The sequence below is a fragment of the Mesoplodon densirostris genome, chromosome 1 (genome assembly GCF_025265405.1).
Source record: "Mesoplodon densirostris isolate mMesDen1 chromosome 1, mMesDen1 primary haplotype, whole genome shotgun sequence".
NCBI classification, from domain to species: domain Eukaryota; kingdom Metazoa; phylum Chordata; class Mammalia; order Artiodactyla; family Ziphiidae; genus Mesoplodon; species Mesoplodon densirostris.
Window position 1 is genome coordinate 175,642,313 of NC_082661.1, and position 25,602 is coordinate 175,667,914.

Below are 25,602 nucleotides of genomic sequence, written 5' to 3' on the forward strand. Positions count from 1 at the left end.
ACACACCACCAAACCGCTAAGTGATCTTTTCTTTTCAATTATGAAAGATTCGTTCTTTCAGAGGTAAGGAAGGGTAATGCTAGAAAAAATGAGATTTGCCTTGTATAATCAGGAGTATCCCAACAGTTTTAAATCAGTTTGATGTCTATTTTTATTTTATTTTTATTTTTTTTGTTTGTTTGTTTGCTGTACGTGGGCCTCTCACTGCCGTGGCCTCTCCCGTTGCGGAGCACAGGCTCCGGACGCGCAGGCTCAGCGGCCATGGCTCACGGGCCCAGCCGCTCCGCGGCATGTGGGATCTTCCCGGACCAGGGCACGAACCTGTGTCCCCTGCATCGGCAGGCGGTCTCTCAACCACTGAGCCACCAGGGAAGCCCCAGTTTGATGTCTATTTTTAGATACGAAAATCTTTGCCTTCCAAGGAACATTTCAAAATCATCAAGGAATACGCATACTGCACCTTATCCTTATTAGGAAGTAATATTTTAACCAATAACTTTTTGTAAGTAAAAGTTGCAACATCAAATCATATGTGAAACAAATGCCAGGTGCAGAACTATCTCCACTGCTGCCAAAAGTGCAAAGAAAAAAAGAAAAATCAAGCTTTCCTAACCGTTCAGGCAAATGCCACCTCCGCAAAGCCTCGGAGGGGGAGTCTTGGTCCCCGGTAGAGGGTCTCCAAAGATAACACCATTCGGTTCGATGTACGTACGAAAAGGAAGGTCAAGGCGCCCTTCCGCGACCTTTACGAAAAATCCCAAGAATTCTGTCTTTGCCCCAGGGTAGAGCTGTCGCTGGGCATTCTCCTCGACATCCCTCAGGGAAGAGGAGGTCTCCGCAAGTGACTCGGCTCAGGTCGGGTCCGGTCCTCCTGGGTCGCACCAGCTCAGCGCGGGCGGGGTCCCACGTGGCGCCCGCAGCCTGCCCAAAGACGGCTCTGCACCCCCGGCCGGCGTTCTGATTGGCCAAGGGCGGCGGAGCGTCTCCGGAGCCGGCGGCGACTCGGCCAAACTGGGCGGGCGCTGGGCAAAGGGTCGCAGCCAGGAGGGCAGCTACCCGAGCAACCGGTTCTGTGAGTTGGCCCCATGCCGGCGGTGAGGATACCACCCGGCGCCTCGGTCGCGCAACCCCACGTGGTCCCTGGTTAGCAGCAGGCACAGTCACCCTCTACCCTATGTCAGGTAGCGCTCACCTCAACGCTCGAGGCGCCTCCACCTTCAGCTTTTTGGGCTTAGGCTCCTCCTCAGCCGCTGCCATTTTCGCGCTCCCACCTCACTTAAGCTCCAGAGCTCGCCCCACCCCTTCTGCTCTCGAAGGCCCCGCCCCCTCTCGCTTCCCCTCCTCCTTGTCTCGAAACCCCGCCCCTCTCGGCTCCTCCCAGTTCGTGCCTCTCCCAGCCACAGCCATTTGGCTCTACCTCTCGGCCTCACCCATTGGCTAGTTCACAGCTCCTCCTAACCCCGCCCTCCCGACTGTAGGGACACCCTGACTGGTTTAGGCTGCGGATGAGCGCCTAAGTCCAGAAGATGTGAAAGCTCCCATTCATCTAGACTCTGGATGATCTAGTAGATTATATCCTATAATTCAAAAGACGTCTTTCTCCTCATTCAACGTCTTCTCACTCATTTACTCTTTCCAGTACTGTTGGTTACTTTGAAGCTGTTAGTCAGGCAATCTATCCGGCATCCCAACTCCGGGGTCCTCACGATCTTCTCAGCTGTCTCGGCCTCCGTCCGGAGAGGACCCCGCGTCGAATCACTGACTGGCCCAGGAGTCGGGGTGAGTGTGAGGGGCTGCGGGTCTGCGGACAGGGTGGCATCACGAAAACTGGGACGTAGGCTGAATAGCTCGGGCTCCGGACTGCAGTCTGGGGTGCGGGAGCGTCTCCGGTGCTGTGGACCGGGGCCGCGCCTCCCTCCCGGCCTTCCGGTCTTTCTTGCCAGCTGGGCCGGAAGGGAACGGTGCACCTGCAGCCCAGTGTTCTCAGGCCCTCAGGCTCAAGAGGTTCAGGCTCATTGGGGTCCCTCACCGTGATCTGACGCGGGAAAAAGGTCTTGTCACCCACGGAGAGCTGAAGTACCGACGACTTGGACCTCAGCCCCAGGCTTCTGCTGTGGAGGACAAAATCCTTAACTGTCCTGAGCGGACGTCCTGTTAGAGGGTGGCGCCTGGATGAGCCTGGGGTAATGCAATGAGGACGGTGTTGCAGTTCTTCAGAAACGAGTTGATAGGACTGTAAACTGAGGAGGTGACAGTGAGTATGGAAAAGTGATAAACGATGTGCTTGGTTGGATTTGGTGGATTTGGATTGAACCCGAAGCTGAAGCTTGATTAAAAACTTGTTACCTCTATAAAACTAGGAGTCCTCACATGAGAAGGAGGAATTTTGTGGAGCTTGGAATATATCGAGTTTGAAACAGTAGTTTAGGTGGAGATGAAAGAAAAGTTTATTTTTTTAAAAAAGCCTGATAAGTAAGCCAGAAAGAAACTTTCCAGGGGAGAACCAAGACAGGTGAAGTTCCGTATAATTTGGTAAGAAGTATTTGTTTTGTTTTGGGGAAACTTATCAGTGACATGAAATGCTGCAGGGATCAAAGGAGGAAGTTGAAGTCTGAGAATAGGTCGTTGGATTTGATGATTAGGAAGTCATTGGGTCATTTGAGAGAACTGCTTTAATAGAGTCAGTTATTGAGAGGAGAGACTGCAAGTGTAGACTAATGCTTCTTCGTTTGGAGCATGAAGTGAAAGACGGTTGGCAAGATCCCTAAAAGGTTTGGGGTTTGTTTGTTTTGTGTGGGAGCAGAAAGCAAGTAACTAATGTATAAGATTAAACATTCAAGAAACAAGAGATAAGACCTGGGAAGAGAGGAAAGGTGATGGGATCAAAATTACAAGTGGAAAAATTAGTGTTAGAAAGAACGGAGGACACTTTCATTTGAGACCATAGGAAAAGTGGAGGATTGAAATGAATGAAAAATTACCTGAATCTTAACATACCTTTAGTAGGAATGCTCTCTTGGCAATAAGGTTAGCTTTTCTTACTGAATCTTAGGATTTTGCAATGTTTTTAAACAGTCAACATAATAGACTATTGGAGTTCCCTGCAGACTCGGTATTTTTAAGTAGATCAATAATATTTCAATTCACACATAATGAGTGGTATTTGTAGAGAAGAGGAATTCACTCTCTTTCAACAAATGACCTTCTCTCCTATTACACAGAGAAAATGGAAGCCATCATCTTCTTGCAACCAAATATACAAATCTGCTTCCCTTCTGTTTAAAGAGGAAAAAGTGTACCTTCTCCTTAGGGAAGGCAAATCCTTTCACCTAGTTTCCCAGTGCCATCCTCTCCTACCTTCTCTATTATTTTTTTTTTGGTTAAGTTATTTCCTCTCTCCAATTCATCAGCCTTTCCCCTTCTACTCACATTTTTCCTTCAGCATTTAAAAATATTCTTCCTTAACTTTATGAACTAATCCCATCTATTTTCTTGTCTTTTCCTCTCCTTCATAGCTATAGTTCTTGAATGTATCATCTACTCTTATCTTTGTTTTTCCAACTTCTTGCTATTTATTTCTCAGCCCACTGCAGTATATCTTGTTTCCACCATGCCACTGAGCTACCACTGAAACTGCCCTTACTAAGATCACCAAATGGCCTCTATGTGTTAAATTGTACATTCTCATCAGGCCGAAAATTTGCTTCCTTTGAGGCCAAAAAAAAAAATCATACTTTTATGTATAAAGCACAGGTATTTATGGTACATAAAGAGGTGTACAGAAATATTCCGTGGTATTAAAATTTTATGGAGGAGGGGTGTGAGTGAAGGGGAATCTGAAAAGTCACCTTAGGATGCAATAATGAAAGTTGAGAAACACTGTAAAATAACAGATATTTTTAGTTTTCCTTGTAGCTTGACCTCTTTGTGCCATTTAAAATGTTTACCACTCCTTTTTTCTGGAAACACACTAATACACTCTGGTTACTAAACTCCCCCCACCCCCCGCTTTTTTTTCTTATCCCTCTTCAGCCACATCTTCTCAGTCTTTTTCCAGGTCCACTTTCTTGACCCACATGCTACTCAGATTTTGAAGTTCCTTCCATAGGTTCTTTTCTACTATACACATTCTCTCTTTGTAGTTTTAGTCTCCTTATAGTTATATTTTGCATTAATAAAAAATCATGATTACAGTACTCACAAATCTATCTCCAGTTTGGCTTCTCTCTGAAGCACCAGACCTATATATACAATGGTCTTTTGAATATATCCATTGGGGTCAAATATATCCAGAATTGGGTCAGATTGTATAGGACCAGGGCTGAATCCCTGTTTTCCCTCTCATCTCCACTGCCTGTTCCCCACCCCCCAAACTTTTCTCAACCCTAAATGTTTCTCTTATCTTTTCATTTTACTCCATCCCTATTATCAACACTCTAGTCTAGACCACCACATAACTCATCTCTCAACTAGTGTCACAATATTCAGTTGCCCAATTATCCAGTTTACACAGTGCGATCTTAAAACTGTAAATTGGGTTGCATGAATCCCCTGCATAAAACGATAAAAAATGATTTTACATTGCACTGAGAATAAAGTGAACCAATCTCTGTTTATCTTCTTCTCCATTCTCATCTCATCACTTCCATCCTCCTTCTGAAGTTGCTAAATTTGTACTGCATTTCTTTGTCTTATGTTCTTTCTCACCTTGAAGCCTTGTGGATTTTTATAGCACACTGTATTTCCCCTATCATCTTACTGTATTAAATTGTTTGCCTTCTTTGCTGAACTCTAAATGCTGTGAGTTCAGGGACTCTTATTTTGTTCACCTTGTATCCCCATTGCTTAATATATAAAACATTCAAAACTGTTGAATGAACAGGGTCAAGATATTGGTTAAAAATCAGAATAGCTAGATTATTTTCTGGTTTCGTTCTCTCACCTTAGATACAGGCCCTTCTATGCCTCCATTCTGTTATATACAGAAGGAATACATTTTCTTTTTTAGACACTCTCTTCCAAGGATATTTTGACTATTGTAATTGCACTGCTTGTGAATCATCAGGGTGAGTGTGTTCAACATTCAGTAAAGAGGGTTTATGAACTATTTAAGCGGCAGTCAAAGCTCTGATGGAACTGCCTCTGAACACAGTTTAAGTGGCTTTAAAATAAGCTTGGAGAATTCTGTTTTCTGACTCAGAAGTCACTAGGAACAAAAAGATAGTTGTGGTGGTAGCTTTCCCAGAAAGTTTATTAAAATAATGAAAGAAATAACTACAGCTACTCAAAGGATAAGTAGCTAAAGAAACAAGCAAATTTACACTGCTGCATGTGGTATTTGTTTTTTGCATTAGGTCCTTGGTCTTAATATGGATAGAAGAAATAAGCTTTCTTTTCCTATATTAGAAGGTTAAGATGTGTTTTGAAGCTAAGCACTGTTGAAAGCTACAAGTGCTGTGCTTTCATCTCAGCACTGAGGACAACAGCAATAAATCCAGATGGCAGTTTAACTTACTCTATTCTTCTGAGACCTGAACTACTGCCAATGAAAACAACTTTGGTGGAAACTTTTCCTGGAAAGAATTTTTCACCAGCTTAAGAGGATGAGTAGGAATCTGGCCGCTCAAATAAAGAAACTACAGAGTCACTTGCTTCAAGAATAAGCAGCTTTTTTTTTAGGGCTTCCCTGGTGGCGCAGTGGTTGAGAGTCCGCCTGCCGATGCAGGGGACACGGGTTCGTGCCCCGGTTCAGGAAGATTCCACGTGCCACGGAGCGGCTAGGCCCGTGAGCCATGGCCGCTGAGCCTGCGCGTGCGGAGTCTGTGCTCCGCAACAGAGAGGCCACAACAGTGAAAGGCCCGCGTACCGCAAAAAAAAAAAAAAAGAAGAAGCAGCTTTTTTAGGGTATATTGTGGCAATGGAGTACCACAGATCCATGTGAACTACATTTTCTTTAGGATAAATAGTTTAAGAAGATAACCTATGTCAGCTCTCTTAAATATAATTTCTGGTCTAAATAATTTATTAGAATACATTTTGGCTTCTAACTAAACAAGAGGCATATCCTTCAACTCTTCCTCTTAAATTATAAGCTCAAACAGCACATTTGCTGCCCAGTCCAATATGGTAACAGCTAGCTCCGTGTAGTTATTTAAATTTAAATTAATTAAAATTAAAACTTCAGTAACTCAGTTGCATTAGCCATATTTCAGGTGCTCACATGTGACTGGTGGCTGCTGTATCGGACAGCACAGATAGAGGACATGTCCATTATTGCAGTAAATTGTATTGGACACTGATGCAATAGAGTGTGTTCCTGATAATTAGTTTCTAAGAGGCAGGTAAGAACAGGAGCTCAAGATTCAACTGGATCTGGGTTTGAATCCTAGCTCTGATACTTATTGTATCATCTTAGATAATTGACTTATCATTTCCAAGACTTTACTGTCTTATCTGTAAAATGGGGATAAGAACAGTATTTATAGCATTGAGTTGTGAGGATTAAATAAGATAATATAAGAAAAGTGCCTAGGATAGTGTCTGGCCCACAGTAAGTACTCAATTTTAGATATTATTAATTCATTTATCTTTAATGAATAAAATACTTTGAATGAAGCTGAAAATTAATTATTGTGAAGGATGCCGTATTCCATAGGGGGCTCACCTGAAGTGCTCAAATCTGGGTCTCATTGAGTTGATTCCAATGTTCCACTTTAAATCGTACTTCATATTTCAGATGAAAATTTTTTTCCACAAAAGGCATCATAATGTAAATTTAGTTGCAGGTCTTATTGCTGGGTACTCCTGTTCTGTTTTTTTAAAGTGTATCAGAGAACAGAGGTTAAAAGTCAGTAGATTCTCTGTATTCCAGTGGCACTATTTTAACACTCAAATAGAAACTGACACAAAGCAAACCTATTAAACAAAGCATCTGACTAGATAAAGTGGAAAGATTTAGGAGGTTCCAGATATTAATCCAGAAAAATTTAGTAGGTCCAAAGCCTGAGGTATCAGCGTTTATTGCTGCCAACTCAGGTTGATTACTTGGCTAAATAGAGATGCCTTTGAACAAAGAAACATTTTCTTTTCCTAATAAACTGGAACCCTAAACTATCAATCTTAACAGCATCCATACTTTATTAATACAATACTTGCTAAAGCGCATCTTAGTAATTAGTATTATTTACTTAATAACTATTGAACATTCACCAAATGGGAAGAGGAAATCATCACCAAATAGTCTTTAAATGTCAACTGCTTTCATTAAGTAAATGACTTCCTATAAAAAGAACTGGTCAGGTTGATGTCATTGTTTTCTGTGTCAATAGAATTGAATGAATTCATTCTGGAAACTCTTCCTTTCCTCTTTGGAATTTATCTTCATGCATAGAAATTATTATATTCATAGATTTTATATTCTTTCTCATTAGGCTACATTTATCATTCACTACTGTAATTTTGAATGAATGGACCACTAAACACCTGATACTGATGTTATCTATATAAAAGAAAGGAGCAAGTTAAGGTAATTAGATATCTGTCCACTGTCTCCCATATTACAAGGACAGTAAAATTTTTATTTGAAGCATAACTAACACTCAGAAAAGTATACAAGCCATAACATAAAGCCCAATGAATTATCACAAAATGAACACAACTTGTAACCATCATCTAGATCAAGAAATAAAACATTACCGGCACCTTAGGAGACCAACCCTGTTCCTGTCTCAGTCATCACCCCCACTCTCCTTCCTAAAAGAAACCATTTGATTTCTCAAACTATAGATTAGCTTTGTCTGTTCTAGAACTTCATATAAATAGAATCATACTGTATGTATCCTTTTGTGTCTGGCTTTGTTTGTTCAATATTGTGTTTGTAAGATTTGTCCATATTTGTTTCATGTAGCAATAGTTTATTCATTTTCATTGCTGTGTATTTCCCTTTAATAATACACTAGTTTATTTTCCCATTGTACTATTAATAAATAATAATAGTTTTCACTATTACAGTATATTTTTATACATGTTTTTTGTGCACATTTGTACGCATTTCTGTTAATCCACCTGGGAGTGGATTTGTGTGTTACAAAATATTAAAGAATACTTTTTATTAATTGAAAAAATAATTATATTAAAACTAAGCATTTTTTAGACTGAAAACTACTAAACTGCAGTTTTCTAAAAATGTGAAGTTTAGTAATTTTCAGTATATTCACAAATCTCTAATTCCAGAAGATTTTTTATTTTTATTTTTTTATAAATTTATTTATTTTTGGCTGCGTTGAGGCTTCGTTGCTGCGCGTGGGCTTTCTCTAGTTGCAGCAAGCGGGGGCTACTTTTCGTTGCAGTGCGCGGACTTTTCGTTGCAGTGCACGGGCTTCTTATTGCAGTGGCTCCTCGTTGCGGAACATGGGCTCTAGGCACATGGGCTTCAGTAGTTGTGGCTCATGGGCCCTAGATCACAGGCTCAGTAGTTGTGGCTCATGGGCTTAGCTGCCCCGCAGCATGTGGGATCCTCCCAGAACAGGGCTCGAACCCGTGTCCCTTGCATTGACAGGCAGATTCTTAACCACTGCACCACCAGGGAAGTCCCTCTAATTCCAGAAGATTTTTATCACCTCAAAAAGAAATACAAAAACCAGTAACTCCCCATTCTTCCCCCTCTACCCAGCCCCTGGCAACCACTAATCTATTTTCTGTCTCTGTGCATTTGCCTGAGTTCTAGACATTTCATACACATGGAATCATACAATATGTGATCTTTTGCATCTGGTTTCTTTCACTTAGCATAATGTGGTTTTTTTTGTTTTTTTTTTGTTTTTTTTGCGGTATGTGGGCCTCTCACTGTTGTGGCCCCTCCCATTGTGGAGCGCAGGCTCAGTGGCCGTGGCTCAAGGGCCCAGCCGCTCTGCGGCATGTGGGATCCTCCCGGACCGGGGCACGAACCCGTGTCCCCTGCATCGGCAGGCGGACTCTCAACCACTGTGCCATCAGGGAAGCCCTAGCATAATGTTTTAAAGGTTCATCCTGTTGTAGCATGTACTGGTACTTCATTTCTTTTTATGGCTGAATAACATTTCATTTTGGATATTTATCCATTCATTGGTTGATTAATCCCTTCATCAGTTGATAGACATTTGGATTGTTTCCACTTTTTGACTATTATAAATAATGTTGCTAAGAACATTCGTGTACAAGTTTTTGTATGGACATATGTTTCCAGTTCTCTTGGGTGTATACCTAGGAGTAGAATTGCTGGGTCATTTGGTAACTCAGTCTTTAACTTTTGAAGAACTCAAAAGTGTTTTCCGCACACCTGCACTGTTTTACATTCCTACCAGCAACGTATGAGGGTTCCAGTTTCTCCACAAACTTGTCTACCCTTGTTATCGGCTGCCTTTTGATTTGATTATATCTAGCCTAGATAATATGAAATGTTATCTCATTGTGATTTTAGTTCATATTTTGAAAAGATAGTGAGCATCTTCTCTAGTGCATATCAGCCATTTTTATGTATATCTTCTTTGGAGAAATGTCTTTTAAAATTCTTTGCACATTTTTTATTGGGTTATTTGTCTTTTTATTATTGAGTTGTAAGAGTTCTTTATATATTCTGGATAGTAGTCCCTTGTAAGATGTATGGTTTGCAGTTATTTTCTCATTCTGAAGGTTGTCTTTTTACTTCCTTGATAATGCCTTTTGAAGCACAGAGGTTTTAATTCTGATCTAAGTCTGGGTTATCTGTTTTTTTCCTTTGTTCCTTGTGCTTTTGATGTCATATCTTAAAAACATTTTCTAATCCAGCGTCATGAAGATTTATGCATATATTTTTTCAAAGAGTTTTATTGTTTTAACTCTTATATTTAGGTCTTTGATACATTTTGTATTAATTTTTGTATATGGTGTGAGATAGCAGTCCAACTTCTTTATTATGCATGTGGAAATCCAGTTGTCCCAACACCATTTGTTGAAAAGACTATCCTCTCCCCCACTGAATGGTCTTAGCACTCTTGTCAAAAATCAGTTGACCGTATACGTAAGGGTTAATTTAAGAACCTTCAATTCTATTCCATTGATCTGTATGACTCTCTTTGTGCCAGCACCTCACTGTACCTTACATCAAGTTTTGAAATCAGGAAGTGTGAGTCCTCCAAATTTGTTCTTCTTTTTCAAGATTGTTTTGGCTATTCTGGGTCTCTTTCATCTCCATATGAATTTCAGGATCAGCCTCTCAGTTTCCATTAAAAAAAGGCAGCTGGTATACTAATAGGGATTGCATTGAATCTGTAGATCAATTGGGGGAGTCATGTCATCTTAACAGTATTAAGTCTTCCAATCCGTAAGCATGAAAGGTCTTCCCATTTTTTTAGGTCTTTTAAATTTCTTTCAGTGATGTTCTATAATATTCAATGTATAGGTCTTACACTTCTTTTGTTAAATTTAATCCTAAATATTTTGATCTTTTTGATGCTTTTGAATTGCTTTCTCAATTTCATTTTCAGATTATTCATTGCTAATGTGTAGAAATACAATTGATATTTTATATTAATTTTATATTCTGCAACCTTGCTTAACTCATTTATTGCTCTAGTAATTAGTGTGTGCATGTGTATGTGTAATCCTTAGAATTTTCTACATACAAGATAATATCATCTGGAAATAGAGATCGTTTTGCTTCTTCCTTTCCAATTTGGAAGCCTTCTGTTTCATTTTCTTTCTTAATTGCCCTGGCTAGAACCTCCAATACCACGTTGAATAGAAGTGGTGAAAATGGACATCATTGTTTGTTTGTTCTCATTGTTTGTTCTTTTCTACCAAAAGTGGAAAGCTTTTGGTCCTTAAGTATTAAATGTTAACTATGGGATTTTCTTTTTAAATTTATTTATTTATTTATTTATTTATTTATTTATTTATTTATTTTTGGCTGCGTTGGGTCTTCATTGCTGTGTGCGGGCTTTCTCTAGTTGCGGAGAGCGGGGGCTATTCTTCGTTGTGGAGCGCGAGCTTCTCATTGGGGTGGCTTCTCTTGTTGTGGAGCATGGGTTCTAGAGCGCAGGCTCAGGAGTTGTGGCACACGGGCTCAGTAGTTTGGGCGCATGGGCTCTAGAGCGCAGGCTCAGTAGTTGTGGTACACAGGCTTAGTTGCTCCGCAGCATGTGGGATCTTCCCGGACCACGGCTCGAACACATGTCCCCTGCATTGGCAGGAGGATCCTTAACCACTGCTCCACCAGGGAAGTCCCTAGCTATGGGATTTTCATAGATGCTCTTTATCAGGTTGAGGAAGTTTCTTTCAATTCCTAGTTTAAATGTTTTTAATTACAAAAGGTTGTTGGATTTTGTCAAATGGTTTTTCTGTGCCTTTTGAAATGATTATATTTTTTGTCTTTTATTTTATGAATATTGTATATTGTGTTGATTGATTTTCATATGTTGAACCAACCTTGCATTCTTGAATAAATCCCACTTTGTCAGGGTTATAATCTTTTTTATATGTTGCTGGATTCAATTTGCTAGTATTTTGTTGAGGATTTTTATACCTATAGTCTTAACTGATATTGGTCTGTAGTTTCTTGTATTGCCTTTGTCTGGTTTTGGTGTCCAGATAATACAAGGATACTTTTTTGATATATGCTAAATTTAAACATTTTTCCTCCCCCAGAAAATGATCCACAGTCTATTTCTCATCAACTGTTCCGGTGACATATTTCTAGAGAAGCACTGGAAGAGTGTTGTGAGCCAGTCTGTCTGTGATTATTTCTTTGAAGCTCAAGAGAAAGCAGCTGATGTTGAAAATGTACCACCTGTTATTTCAACACCTCACCACTACCTCATCAGTATCTATCGGGATAAGCTCTTCTTTGTCTCTGTCATACAGACTGAAGTGCCACCTCTCTTTGTAATTGAGTTCCTACATCGAGTTGCTGATACTTTTCAGGTTGGTTATTCATCAGATATTTTGAATTTGAATTATATTATATTATGATTTTATTCTTTAAATACCCAGTTTTTGATGTGTAGTCTGTCTGTTTCTCTGTCTCTCTCTCCTTCTTCTTTTCAACTAAGCATAAGTTCATAAACATAAACCTTTTTAGTAGGGCATACAGTAGAGTAGTACACATGGTGCTCCAGTTACTGTTTTAGAGGAGCAAAACAATCTCATGGTCATGGAAGCTGTATTTTTTTTATGTATTATAAATTATGTCATCAAGAAATAATAGTGCCCTCCACATACAGTTCTCTGAATGGTGCCACGATTTTTACTGGTTATGAAATCTTCCAATACTTACACTTTATTTTTTTCTTGTCTTGCTGAATATACCAATAATTTTTAACTGATCTTTGTTTTTTGGAGTACCTAATCAGGGAAAATGAAGTTTATAGTTCACATTCTGTTTTAACATTTCAGTGTACTTTCTGGCATAATATGTAATAGGAATTCAATTCAATTTTAAAATATTAAGGAAATATTGAGAAATAGTATATAGATCTATGGAGGTTTTTTCCCCTCTGTTTTACATATTTTCAGCATCTTAAACAATTAATTACGCTACTGTAAGCTTACCCTTTAGAACAAAAAGTATTTAGCAAGCCTGTCTTCATGTCTTCCATTGTGCAATGTTATGTACATTTTGTTAGGACTACTTTGGTGAGTGTTCGGAGGCTGCAATTAAGGATAATGTGGTCATAGTATATGAGCTCTTGGAAGAAATGTTAGACAATGGATTTCCACTGGCTACTGAATCTAACATTTTGAAAGAATTGATTAAACCACCAACAATTCTGCGTTCTGTCGTCAACTCTATTACAGGTAAGGTGAAACACACTCTGTTAGGAACTGAGCCATTAAAACTTCATAAACAACTCATTTTTGCTTATGATCTGGCAGATTATTAAGGTAGTCCATTTTGGCCAGAATTATAGTTAGTGATAATGTTAAAATGGATATATATTTATTTTCATGAAAAGAGACTATATCTTAAATGATACAGAAATTTTGGTTATTACTCTTCTGTTATTTTGCTACAAGACTACAAAAATATTATTACTATTGTTTAACACTAACTAGTAAGACTGAATAAATTATCCCAGTTAATCATAAAGAAGCCAATGTAGTGATGGCTGTTAACTATTGTGGTAATCATTTTGTAATATATACATAAATCATTATGTTGTGTACCTTAAACTAATACAATGTTATATGTCAATTATATCTCAGTAAAGCTGGGAAAAAAATAAAATTAAAAAATAGCATTATAAAACTGGCCTTGTGCTGCATACCCCACAATTACTAGAGTATAGAATATTTAAGACTGCACCACAGAGTACATGCCATCTCCTCCAAGTCTTTATTTTGTACATGTAGAAGTGTATTAAAAAGTGAAAATTAGTCTATTTGTGAGATTTCATGCATGTGGGCCTTGTATTTGTGTTACAAACTTCTAATTTTGGTTTAATTCTTGAGTATAGCTAGAAATTAGGTACATCCAGAGGACGATATACTTTTGAAAGTATCAAAGTCTTCTAAGAGAAAGATTTCTGTGAAATGTTATATGCCACTTCAGCTATACTGTCCACCATTGCAAACCCCTTTCCAAGTGCACTGACCTAAAAAATGGGGTAAGAGAGGCCTATAAGAAAGTGATCATTCCTTTATTCATCCTCTGGGCAAGACTGAGTGTCAGGAGAAATTTAAGGAAAGATAAGATGGGGTGTCTTTACTCCTAAAACATAAACTCTGGATGAGAAACTGGAAAAAAAAATTAAAACACGTAAATAACAGTATAAGATTTTGAAAAGCAATTCCATACTTTATAGATGGTGTAGTGACACTGGAGGGTACACATGGTGTAATGTTAAATGGAAAAAAAAAAAAAAAAAAGGGAGTTCCCTGGCAGTCCAGTGGTTAGGACTTCTTGCTTTCACTGCTGGAGCCCAGGTTCAGTCCCTGGTCAGGGAACTAAGATTGCACAAGCTGTGCAGCATGGCCAGAAAGAAAAAAAAGGGCTTCCCTGGTGGCGCAGTGGTTGAGAGTCCGCCTGCCGATGCAGGGGTATGGGTTCGTGCCCCGGTCCGGGAAGATCCCACATGCCGCAGAGCGGCTGGGCCCATGAGCCATGGCCGCTGAGCCTGCGCGTCCGGAGCCTGTGCTCTGCAACGGGAGAGGCCACAACAGTGAGAGGCCCGTGTACTGAAAAAAAAAAAAAAACACCCAACCATAAAAAGTCACTCTTAATTATACATAAATATTCCCACAAAAAATGTTCTAAAGTTTATAATACCATCTCCAGCTAAGGAACTACATATTATCTTTATTTTTGCATTATACTTTCTGATTTCCAAAATGAACATGTATTTTATAGTCAGAAAAAAATTAGTGAAATATAAAATTTTTTTAAATTTATTTTTTAAAATATTTATTTATTTAGCTGCTCCGGATCTTAGTTGCAGTACACGGGGTCTTTAGTTGCAGCATGTGGGATCTTAGTTGCAGCATGCGGGCTTCTTAGTTGCTGCATGTGGGCTTCTTAGTTGCTGCATGCAGACTCTTAGTTGCAGCATGCATGCAGGATCTAGTTCCCTGACCAGGGATCGAGCTCGGGCCCCCTGAACTGGGAGCACTGAGTCTTAACCACTGGACCACCAGGGGAGTGCCATAACATGGATTGTTAAGGCAATACGTTATAAAGATCAAGAGAGTGGTTCAGTGGATAAAGTGATCTGAACTGTACTGGGTGGCCCTAGGACAGGGTCCTGGAGAATCAATAGAATTTAGGAAGAGAGGGAGAAATAAGAACATTCTTCATAGATGGAACTGTATGAGAAAAAACACACAGTGAAAAGTCTTGAATTGTATTAACCTGTTTAACAGAAGCAGAGCTGTTTTTCAGTTGAGTAGTGAGATAAAATTAAAAAGTTAAGTTGAGGAAGTCCTGGAATGCTAGTCTAAATATTTAGCTTTAATCATAAAGCCAGTGGGGAAACATTTAAAGTTTTTGAACAGGAAGATTAAAGCAGTGTTTTTAGAAAATTCTGGAAGGCAACAGGGTTGGAGACAGGAACACCAACCATAATTACACTACAAAGTTGTATGTGTACTTTGACTGCAACTACAATCGAACACAGGTTTGAATTGCCCAAGTCCACCTAAAGTCAGATTTTTTTCAATAAATACATATTATAGTACTACACAAGCCACGGTTGGTTGAATCTGTTGATGCAGAACCATGTGTACAGAACACCAACTGTAAAATTATACATGGATTTTCAACTGCACAGGGATCAGCACCCCTAAACCCTGCGTTGTTCAAGGGTCAAGTGTGTATTTTTATTTACTATTTTTAATAAATTTTTATTTATTTATTTATTTAGGCTGCGTTGGGTCTTCGTTGCTGCGTGTGGGCTTTCTGTAGTTGCGGCGAGCAGGCTCTCATTGTGGTGGCTTCTCTTGTTGCGGAGCACGGGCTGTAGGCACACAGGCTTCATTAGTTGTGACATGCGGGCTTCAGTAGTTGTGGTGCACGGGCTTAGTTGCTCCGAGGCATGTGGGATCTCCCCAGAACAGGGATCGAACCCGCATCCCCTGCATTGGCAGGCGGATTCTTAACTACTGCACCACCAGGGAAGTCCCAAGGGCCAATTGTATATTTTAAAGTGAAATCTGAAAAAAGCAAAATTATCAAAATAGAAAAAAATAATAAATGCAACCTATTTTGAGGGAAATGTTTAGAGAAATATACCAAAATGTTAATGGTAGTTGTATTTTGGTGATAGGAAGATAGATTTTTTTTTAGCTACTTTTCTGAACTTTTCACATGTTGTTGTTATTGTTAAGCATGTACTACTTTTGAGTTGGAAAAGTAAATTAACCAGAATGTTAAATATGTCACAGCTCAAGGGTGTATGTTTTGGACAACCAGACTTATTTTCAGACATATGTCAGTTTACCAGGAAATTAGCCAGATTTTGAACATTAGCCATATTGCATGTGGGTGTGCCATATGGGTGTGCTGACCTTAAAATGGGAAACGGCCAGAGTATGTTCTTCAGCCAGTTAACTCTGCTTGGCAGCATCTCATGTATAATTTAAGCTGCATACCAAATGGCCTACTTATCACTCTGTATTCTCAGTGCAGACATTTTATCAGCAGAGGGTTTTGAAACAACCAGCCTCTTTCTTCATCAGTGGTAGCAGGATGAGATTCTGTTGTTGAGCCACTGGAATTAGGTTAGGTTACTGTTAACACACAGGAAGCAAAAGATAAGTAAATGAATTTAACCTGGTTTGGCAGATAGACACAGGACCACATGGCCTATTTCTGTCTTCTAGAAATTTGATCACATTGGTATGGATATGCCTCTGACAGTTCTGTAAACTATCCACAACTTCAGTGGAGAAAAACCCAAACACTAAAGAAGCAGCTAAAGTACTTGAGTTTTTTTTCTGTTAAGAGCTTTTCTGATGAGCATCTTATGTGTTAGCTTTGCTTTCTGTTTTTCCGGTTTCTAGGCAGTAGTAATGTTGGGGACACACTCCCCACTGGGCAGCTGTCCAACATCCCATGGCGCCGAGCAGGGGTAAAGTACACAAACAATGAAGCCTATTTTGATGTCGTTGAAGAAATAGATGCAATTATAGATAAATCAGGTAATTGTGTGCATATTGTCTTATCAGGGAAAAAAACAGTTCAGCTGACATAAGCTGAATAGAAAACCGAAATCCCTTGGCAGTATGTATTTCAGTGGAAAAGCATTCGTTTTCAAATGTTTATTTTGTCCAGAGGTTACATATTATTTTCATAACCTCTAGTTGAGAAATGCCAAACCTTTGTAAATCATATCTCATGCCACCTTACTTTAAGCCAGTTATTACCCTGTATTCATTTCCATCTTGCCATTTATTCAGTTTAATATTTGTTGTATATCTACTATGCACCATACTTTTTGCTACCACTTTATGTGCAGTCCTAGTAAAGACCCCAGACTAAAGAACAGTACTGTATTAGAATCATAACGTTTTATTAAAAACATCTAGTCCAACCCTCACATTTTATACATGGGGAAGCTGAGGCTTAGAAGAGTTAAGTAATCTGTTCAAGGTCACACAGCTAGTTGGTGTGTGAATATGAGTTACTGTGAATTATAGACACTGTCTCTACAGTGAGTGCCCTTTTTATTATAAAATCCCATTGTATGGAATAATAGCTGTACTATTAAAGAATAATGACTCCTATTTCTTAAAAGTTAACAGCTATCTTAGTCCATTTCATTAGAAGCTTAGCTAATTTTATTTAAAATATTTTAACTTTGATTTATTGTTAAAATATTTTAAATAAAATTAGCCAAGTTTCTAATGAAATGGACTAAGCTAGCTGTTAACTTTTAAGAAGTAGGAGCCATTACAAACAATAAATGCTGGAGAGGGTGTGGAGAAAAGGGAACCCTCATACACTGTTGGTGGGAATGTAAATTGATACAGCCACTACGGAGAACAGTATGGAGGTTCCTTAAAAAACTAAAAATACAACTACCATACGACCCAGCAATCCCACTACTGGGCATATACCCTGAGAAAACCATAATTCAAAAAGAGTCATGTACCACAATGTTCATTGCAGCTCTATTACAATAGCCAGGACATGGAAGCAACCTAAGTGTCCATCGACAGATGAATGGATAAAGAAGATGTGGCACATATATACAATGGAATATTACTCATCCATAAAAGGAATGAAATTGAACTATTTATAGTGAGGTGGATGGACCTAGAGTCTGTCATACAGAGTGAAGTAAGTCAGAAAGAGAAAAACAAATACCATATGCTAACACATATATATGGAATCTAAAAAAAAAAAAAATGGTCATTAAAATATTTTAATTTTGAGGGCCTCCCTGGTGGCGCAGTGGTTAAGAGTCCGCCTGCCGATGCAGGGGATGCGGGTTCGTGCCCCGGTCTGGGAGGATCCCATATGCCGCGGAGCGGCTGGGCCCGTGAGCCATGGCCGCTGGGCCTGCGCATCCGGAGCCTGTGCTCCGCAACGGGAGAGGCCACAGCAGTGAGAGGCCCACATACCGCAAAAAGAAGAAAAAAAAAAAAAAGAAAAAAAAATATTTTAATTTTGAAAACAAAAACACTAATTTGAAAAGATACATGCACCCCAATGTTCATAGCATTATTTACAATTGCCAAGATAGGGAAGCAACCTAAGTGTTCATTAACAGATAAATGGATAAAGAAGATGTATACACAGTGGAATACTACTCAACCATAAAAAAGAAATTTTGCTATTTGCAGCAATACAGATGGACTTGGAGGTCATTATGCTAAGTGAAATAAGCCAGATAAAGAAAGACAAATACTGTATGATATCAATTATATGTGGAATCTAAAAAAATACAACAAACTATTGAATTTAACAAAAAAGAAGCAGACTCACAGATACAGAGAACAAATTAGTAGTTACCATTGTGGGGTGGGGTGGGAGAATGGGAGATACAAACTATTGGGTGTAAGAGAAGCTCAAGAATGTATTGTACAACACAGGGAATATAGCCAATGTTTTATAATAACTGTAAATGAAAAGTAACCTTTAAAAATTGAATAAAATTTTTTTTAATTTTTTTTTTTTTTTTTTTTTTTTTTTTTTTTTTTTTTTTTTTTTTTTCAGTATGCGGGCCTCTCACTGCTGTGGCCTCCCCCGTTGCGGAGCACAGGCTCCGGACGCGCAGGCTCTGGACGCGCAGGCTCAGCGGCCATGGCTCACGGGCCCAGCCGCTCCGCGGCATATGGGATCCTCCCAGACCGGGGCACGAACCCGTATCCCCTGCATCGGCAGGCGGACTCTCAACCACTTGCGCCACCAGGGAGGCCCCAATTTTTTTTAATTTTAAAAATCACTGGAAAAAAATATTTTAACTTCACATCCAGCAGTCTTACAAAGTTGACGCTATAAAGATAGGGACAGGTTTGATTTTCCTTAGAATTCTCATATTCTAACCAGAGATAGGTACAGGCCATGGCACTCAGTAAGAAGCTATCTGAACTAGTGTAATGGGTCCTCTGTCCACTAACCTTTTAATAGATGTGCAAAACTTCAGTATGTTGACACCCAGGAGATATCTCCATTACTTCAGATACAGTGATAGCTCTAGTAAAGATGCAGATTCCAGTGATGTTATCACCCTTATTTCTTTCTTTAGGATCTACAGTCTTTGCAGAAATTCAGGGGGTAATTGATGCTTGCATTAAGCTATCTGGAATGCCTGACCTTTCCCTTTCTTTCATGGTAAGTTTTGTTCTCCTGTTTTGTAGCTCCTTGCAAGCCTAATACATGTGAAGTACTAAATGAAATGATAAATACTGAGACATGTTTGTTTTAGACTGCAAAGGATTATCTAAGAAATATTCCTAACACAGCTTCCAAAGACAATAGCTTACATGATGAGCATTGCCTTTATGGAAAGGCTGAGGAGGGGTCTTTGCCTTTGAGTATGCTAGAAGTAGCTTAAATGGCTGGCTGGCGTCTGCAAATGTGCAGTGCTGCTTTTCCTGAATTATTACATGCTTTGTTGATATGAAAGGGCATTGATCTTTTGCATCATTTTAGATACAGATGATACACTACTAAGAACCATAAAGAGAACTGAGCTCTGATGCTATCTGTGCCTGTAACTTGTCCTGACCCTGAGCTCTTTGAACCTCAGTTTTTTCATCTATGAAATGGAAATGATACCACTCGCATTTTCTACCTCATAGAGTTATTGAAATTCAAATAAAATAATGTATATAAAATATTTGCAGACTTTAAAGCATTGTGAAACTGTAAAGTTGTGTTGATGTGATCATAACAAACTCTTACATGACTGCTCTATCTTGATGAAGCATATTATTTTCTCATAATATCTGAATTAGAGTTGCAATATTCATTATACTTTATAAATATGGTTGTCTTCCGTTTCCCTGGCAGAACCCGAGGCTTCTAGATGATGTCAGCTTCCACCCCTGCATCCGGTTCAAGCGTTGGGAATCTGAAAGAGTTTTGTCATTTATTCCTCCAGATGGAAACTTCCGACTCATATCATATCGTGTCAGCTCACAAAAGTATGTTGATGCATCAATCAGAATCTCCTGTCATATATCAGTGTACTGCATAGAACTCACTTTTCCCTGTTTCATTCTGACAAGTTGGGTACTTGAATTCATCATTGCTCCCTTTAGCCATTGCTCACCAGGAGACCCAGGAAGAACTGGTGAAAATGTGTGTCTAACATAATCAGTATACTTTGAATCTTAAGAGTACAGAGTAGTAGTAAATTAGACTATAGTAAAAATATATACCTGAGAGCAAACATTTTGGACCATGCATAACCTGGGCGAAACCGTAAACCCATACCATAATTTTACTGTGGTCTGTGGACGTCATGGCTGATAGAAGGAGACAGACTTACGTGTAGCTCTCCAGGACATTCTTCAACTAACTGGCTTGAAGTTACTCTTCTCTGCACTGAAGTTTAAATGAATGATTTAAATGATTTAGCATCGTGGGTTGTAGCTGGTTTGTCCCTTGAAAATATCAGAAAGTATTTTGGGTAACATCAGAACAGGACTTAAAAGCAGAGGAATTGTTTCTTGGCCCTTACCACATAAAAACTGATTTATTTAGTTTGTATAATTTTAAATTATCTTTCTATGGGATCTTAATTCATTTCTTTAAACTAGGGCTATTTGCCCCAATTGTTTATACTATAATTAGTATAGATTATAGTATAATCTATCAAGATTTATATCTTGATTTGTATAATTACTGCTCAGAAATTGTATAATTCCTAGCAGAGTGGTTCCAGAACACTGTGCTATACTCAACCTTCCCTCGTACACATACTCAATCTGCAGTTCTGGGGGTACAGGATACTCTGGACTGAGGTTTTCAGGCCACCTCTGGAACTCACACTATTAATTGTATGTTTTTGTGGTTGTGTCTTTCTTTCTCTTTTTAGTCTAGTGGCAATACCAGTATATGTGAAACATAGCATCAGTTTTAAGGAGAACAGTTCTTGTGGTAGATTTGATATTACAATTGGACCAAAGCAAAATATGGGGAAAACTATTGAAGGAATCACAGTGACAGTTCACATGCCAAAGGTTGTGTTGAATATGAACCTGACACCAACACAAGGCAGCTATACATTTGATCCAGTTACCAAGGTACAGCCACCTAAAATCAAGAGTGAGCAAGTGTTTCTGCAATCTTTATTTTGTGCTTTGGGGGTGTGGGGGGACAGAGGGAAGGGTCTAATGTCTTGGTTAAAATGAAAGTTCCTAACAAACCCGGAATGCATACTGTGCTGTGCTTCCGCCACTGCCTGAAGAGGGAATCCTGCATCTGCTGCTGAGTCGACAAACAGAAAAGTGAGACTCATTCTTTCTTCCTTCAGAGTCTGCCTTTACTTATCCAGTGATAATCCAGAGATTCACTCACTCTTCAATGAGGAAGATGTCTCACAGAAGCCTGTGATATAAATTTTGTCTTCCTTTAACAAACAAGGAAACTAAAGCTCTGAGGTCAAGTGACTTGCTCAAGGTCACACAGCTAGTTAGAGGCAAGGTTGGGATTCGAACCTAAGGCTATTTGGTAAAAAACTTTTTAAAAAGAGAAAAGCATTATGTGGATATAATAATCTATTAATTGTTAATAGATATTATAATCTATTGTTAAATTTTCTGTAGAAATTGATTAAGACCTTTCTCTTCCTTTCTAATTTAAAAGCATGGTTTCATACTCTTCCACAGAGGATGTTGGCTAGGAAAGCTGCCTTCTCACCCTACATATATATTGCCTCTAGCAGAAGGATTTCAGAGAAATTGTAAAAGATGATTTTTCTCTCTGCCTCCTGCTTGGGTAAAAAATGATTCATTTCCTCAGTAGAGTCATTGAGCTACCTGGTAAATGAAAAGGGTTTTTTTTGTTTGTTTGTTTGTTTTAGTAAAATCATTGAATGTTAAAGATCATCTAATCCAATCTTGAGGATTTGAAGAATCTCCCCAGAGACCACACAGGGCTGAGAAGTGAAGGGGGAGCTCCAGATCCCTGGCCCTTCACCCCAACTTCAAACATAATAGCTTCACTTTCTCATCTGTTACTGAGCTTCCTCACTAAAGATTTCATTTGAACAAAGGGTTCCATCACTAAAAGTTTAAAAACACCAATTTAGGCCCATCTTCTTATTTTACGGAAAAATAAACTTAGGCCCAGAGATAAACAGTAAAGGTGGTATAGTGGAAAGAACATTTGATACCAGAGAGCTGTAGGTTCAAATCTCAGCCTTGCCTCTAACTAGCCATGTGACCTTGAGCAAGTCATTTGACCTCAGAGCTTTAGTTCCCTCGCGTGTTAAAAGAAGACAAAATTTACATTACAGGTGTCTTTGAGACAGCATATGAATAGTGCTAAGCACAGTGCTATATCCAAAAGTAGATGCTTAACAAACGTTGATTCTCTACCCTCACTCTCCATTCAGAGTCACAGAACTAATTAGTGATAACACTCAGTGGAGGGCTTCCCTGGTGGCACAGTGGTTAGAGTCCACCTGCCGATGCAAGGGAAACAGGTTCGTGCCCCGGTCTAGGAAGATCCCACATGCCGCGGAGCGGCTGGGCCCGTGAGCCATGGCCGCTGAGCCTGCACGTCTGGAGCCTGTGCTCCGCAACGGGAGAGGCCACAACAGTGAGAGGCCTGTGTACCGCAAAAAAAAACAACTCAGTGGAAATCCCAGGTCTGTTTCCAAGACACTGTGCTTTATTTTGTACAGAAGTTTATGGTGTCTTTGCACCTTGTCTTTGAACATATGTCTTTAATAAATAGTTCAGAATGTTTTTGTTTTTTATGTCTTTTTAAGGTACTAACGTGGGATGTGGGAAAAATCACTCCACAAAAGCTCCCCAGTCTTAAAGGACTGGTAAATTTACAATCTGGAGCACCCAAGCCAGAAGAGAATCCAAGCCTCAACATACAGTTCAAGATCCAGCAGCTTGCCATTTCAGGTAAGGAGAAATTTGACTTGTGTTGAAGGGTAATTGAGTTTTGCTGAGGTCAGCTACTAGGATCTTAGAAGGGTAACTGACATTCCGTTTCTACAAAGAGCAACAGCTCCAGTATGCCTTTCGCTCTGTGCTATGGGTACACTGATTTTAGAGAGCACCTTATTTCACACAGCTTCCCTTCACCCCTACCCTCATTCAAGCACAAAGAAAGGAGTCATTCATACTCAGAGAAAGTAGAATTATCCTTAAAAGACACTGCTTGCCCACATGGGAATCTGAACTAAAACCATACTTCCATAGTGCTATAATCTGTGAATGGTAGAAGGAACATTGCTTCCAGATGGTGACAAGCACACTGGTTAATGTCAGATTTACTGTGTAGTAAACTCTATTTGCTAAGCAAATATTGTATTGGTTGGTGTGACCAGGATAGTAATTTATTCCTTTCCTTACCTATTCTTTTTGACACAGGCTTAAAAGTAAACCGCTTGGACATGTATGGGGAGAAATACAAGCCATTTAAAGGAGTCAAATACGTCACGAAAGCTGGAAAGTTCCAAGTGAGGACATGAGAAGAGGCCAGAATTCCTCAAGATATGTTTGTTTTCCAAGTGTCATTACAGTTTATTACCATTAGGTACCAATTGGATGGGAATACATATTCTAGTTAAAGCATTTGTGTCGAGCCACACACCGCTAACAAAGTTGCTTAGTAATCAGTGTAGGGTTCTTAAGGAGCTTTAAGCTAAGGAAACTTCTGAGTGACTTAGCTTATTTGTATCTCGTCACTTAGGAAGATTTTAGAGGTGATTTCCTCCATAGGGAGACACCAGCTAGAGGCTGCATATTTTAACAGTCAAGGCAAAAGTCTACAGTGATAACCTCTCTCCTAAAACAAGTGAGCTGGTCTCAGCAGGAGCTCTCTTAGTCTGTAATGAGATGTATCAAGTGCAGCCAAATGTCACACTTGATCTTAGCCATCCCACATCTTCTGTCCCAACACAGGAAAAATTCCTCCCACCCCAAGAAGTTTACAGAAAACTGCCTCTTCAAGTGTTTGCCTTATTCAGCTTTTCACTTATGCCATTAAGCAAGCACTGTAGCAAAAGCCACTCCACATGGCCCTGGCAGGGAGCACTGCTGCTCCATGCTCCATTCTCACTATACTTGGTATTGTATTTTTTATAAATAAGATTTTTATGTAAAGCTCAGATTTTGATTTATAGGGACGTTGCTGCAGTAAGTACCATCTCAGTTTTGTGCCACTTGATTCAGCTGTTAGCACAGTAAAAATGATTTGTATCAAAGGGGTGAATGCTTTAAGGTAATAAAAGGGAACACTACTTCTGCTTTTAGGAAGTTATTGCAAGCACAAGCATTTGAGATTTTAAGCAAATTAATGTAGTAAAAGAGAAACTTAAGTGAACCTTTGCCATCTTCATATTTTATAAAGCTTATCCAACACCACTTAAAACCAGTTAGCCTAAAGACCTCATGCCCTAGTTCAGCTAAAGGAAGAAAATGTGCCTGCCTCACTGTTGTCAATCTTTTTTTTTTAATCTTTTATCTCTGTTGTTGTTCTTAAGGGTTTCAACTTGCCTATACTCCTTGTCTTCAGGGGAACTCCCTTTTCATATTGTGTGCTTCCCAAGGCTACAGTCAATAGATTCCTTCCTGAAACTGTTGTTGTAACTGTCACTGGAGTACTTAAATGTCTCTACTGTACTGACAAAGTACATTATAATAAGGCAGAAACAAAATCCTCAGTAACATGGATAAACCTGTATTGATCTTCATGGTCGGCAAGTCAGTCCACAGTTGTTATCATTTAACTTGATTGACTTAAGAAGTCCTTGCCCAGTTATTTTGCTTCATTAGACATGAAGAATGGAGAAAGTTAAGATGTAAGTGCTTGTTCTTGCTATTAGTTTTCTTTGTGACTCCATTCTTTTCATTATCAACTTATCCCTTACCCTTATCTTGCTAACCGTAGCCCTTACACTCATCCCATTCTGCTGTCAGGGCTAGTGGTTGGTGCTGGTACTAGGAGCCCACTGTACAGCAGCATTCTTACCTTTGCCTGACTAGGGCACCCAGCCTGCCTTTCATCTAATAGGAAAGGTTACTTTTTGCAGCTTAGTAATTTCTAGGGTAACCAATATCAGCTTGGCAGCTAAAATTAAGATGTTGCCAAATACTTATTCCCTTTGCCTAAGATTGGTTACCCAGTTCAATTGCTTTTCATTTTAATGTCTTCCTCTTCAAAGTTCATACCTCAAAAGAGCAATCAATACATTTGCTTTTCTTTCTGCAGAATCCCTAATCTCAATCATCCACATATGGACTAATTTTCTTTCTGTGATATCTTCTCATATACAAGCAGATTGTATGCCAAGAGTCCCTTGCTTCTAGCAATTTCTGCTAAAACTTCCAAGTAGACTGTTTTCCTTTTACAATTAAATTATTGTATTTATTAATTTGATTGAATCCAGTAAGTCCTTTCTTTAGCTCTGGCTACACTGTCAATAAAAAGATGAAAGCAACAAGTTGATTTTTTAGCTT

General features: G+C 39.2%; 2 protein-coding genes across 5 annotated transcripts in view; one reads left to right on the forward strand and one right to left on the reverse strand.

The window, feature by feature from the left end:
- The window catches only part of ADK (adenosine kinase), a 514,633-nt gene extending 513,347 nt beyond the window's left edge, over nucleotides 1-1,286 (reverse strand). Inside the window, exon 1 of one of the 2 annotated variants that reach the window (XM_060111660.1) lies at nucleotides 1,193-1,286. In XM_060111660.1, coding sequence (XP_059967643.1) covers nucleotides 1,193-1,257 — 65 coding nt within the window. In that variant the 5' untranslated portion in view covers nucleotides 1,258-1,286. Of the gene's footprint in view, nucleotides 1-613; nucleotides 1,168-1,192 lie in introns of those variants that run through there. The other variant, XM_060111662.1, reaches the window with a different exon arrangement.
- AP3M1 (adaptor related protein complex 3 subunit mu 1) lies at nucleotides 1,029-25,602 on the forward strand. 3 transcript variants are annotated; one of them, XM_060111658.1, is made up of 10 exons: nucleotides 1,029-1,094; nucleotides 1,640-1,779; nucleotides 11,662-11,937; nucleotides 12,639-12,810; nucleotides 16,510-16,647; nucleotides 19,200-19,285; nucleotides 19,967-20,100; nucleotides 20,997-21,204; nucleotides 22,896-23,040; nucleotides 23,512-25,602. In XM_060111658.1, exons 3-10 carry the CDS (start codon nucleotides 11,665-11,667, stop codon nucleotides 23,610-23,612), a joined length of 1,257 nt encoding a protein of 418 aa, XP_059967641.1. In that variant the 5' UTR covers nucleotides 1,029-1,094; nucleotides 1,640-1,779; nucleotides 11,662-11,664; the 3' UTR covers nucleotides 23,613-25,602. The 3 variants fall into 3 exon arrangements, with proteins under 3 accessions (XP_059967641.1, XP_059967640.1, XP_059967642.1); XM_060111657.1 differs by lacking the exon at nucleotides 1,029-1,094 and adding an exon at nucleotides 1,101-1,181; XM_060111659.1 differs by lacking the exons at nucleotides 1,029-1,094; nucleotides 1,640-1,779 and adding an exon at nucleotides 1,810-2,254.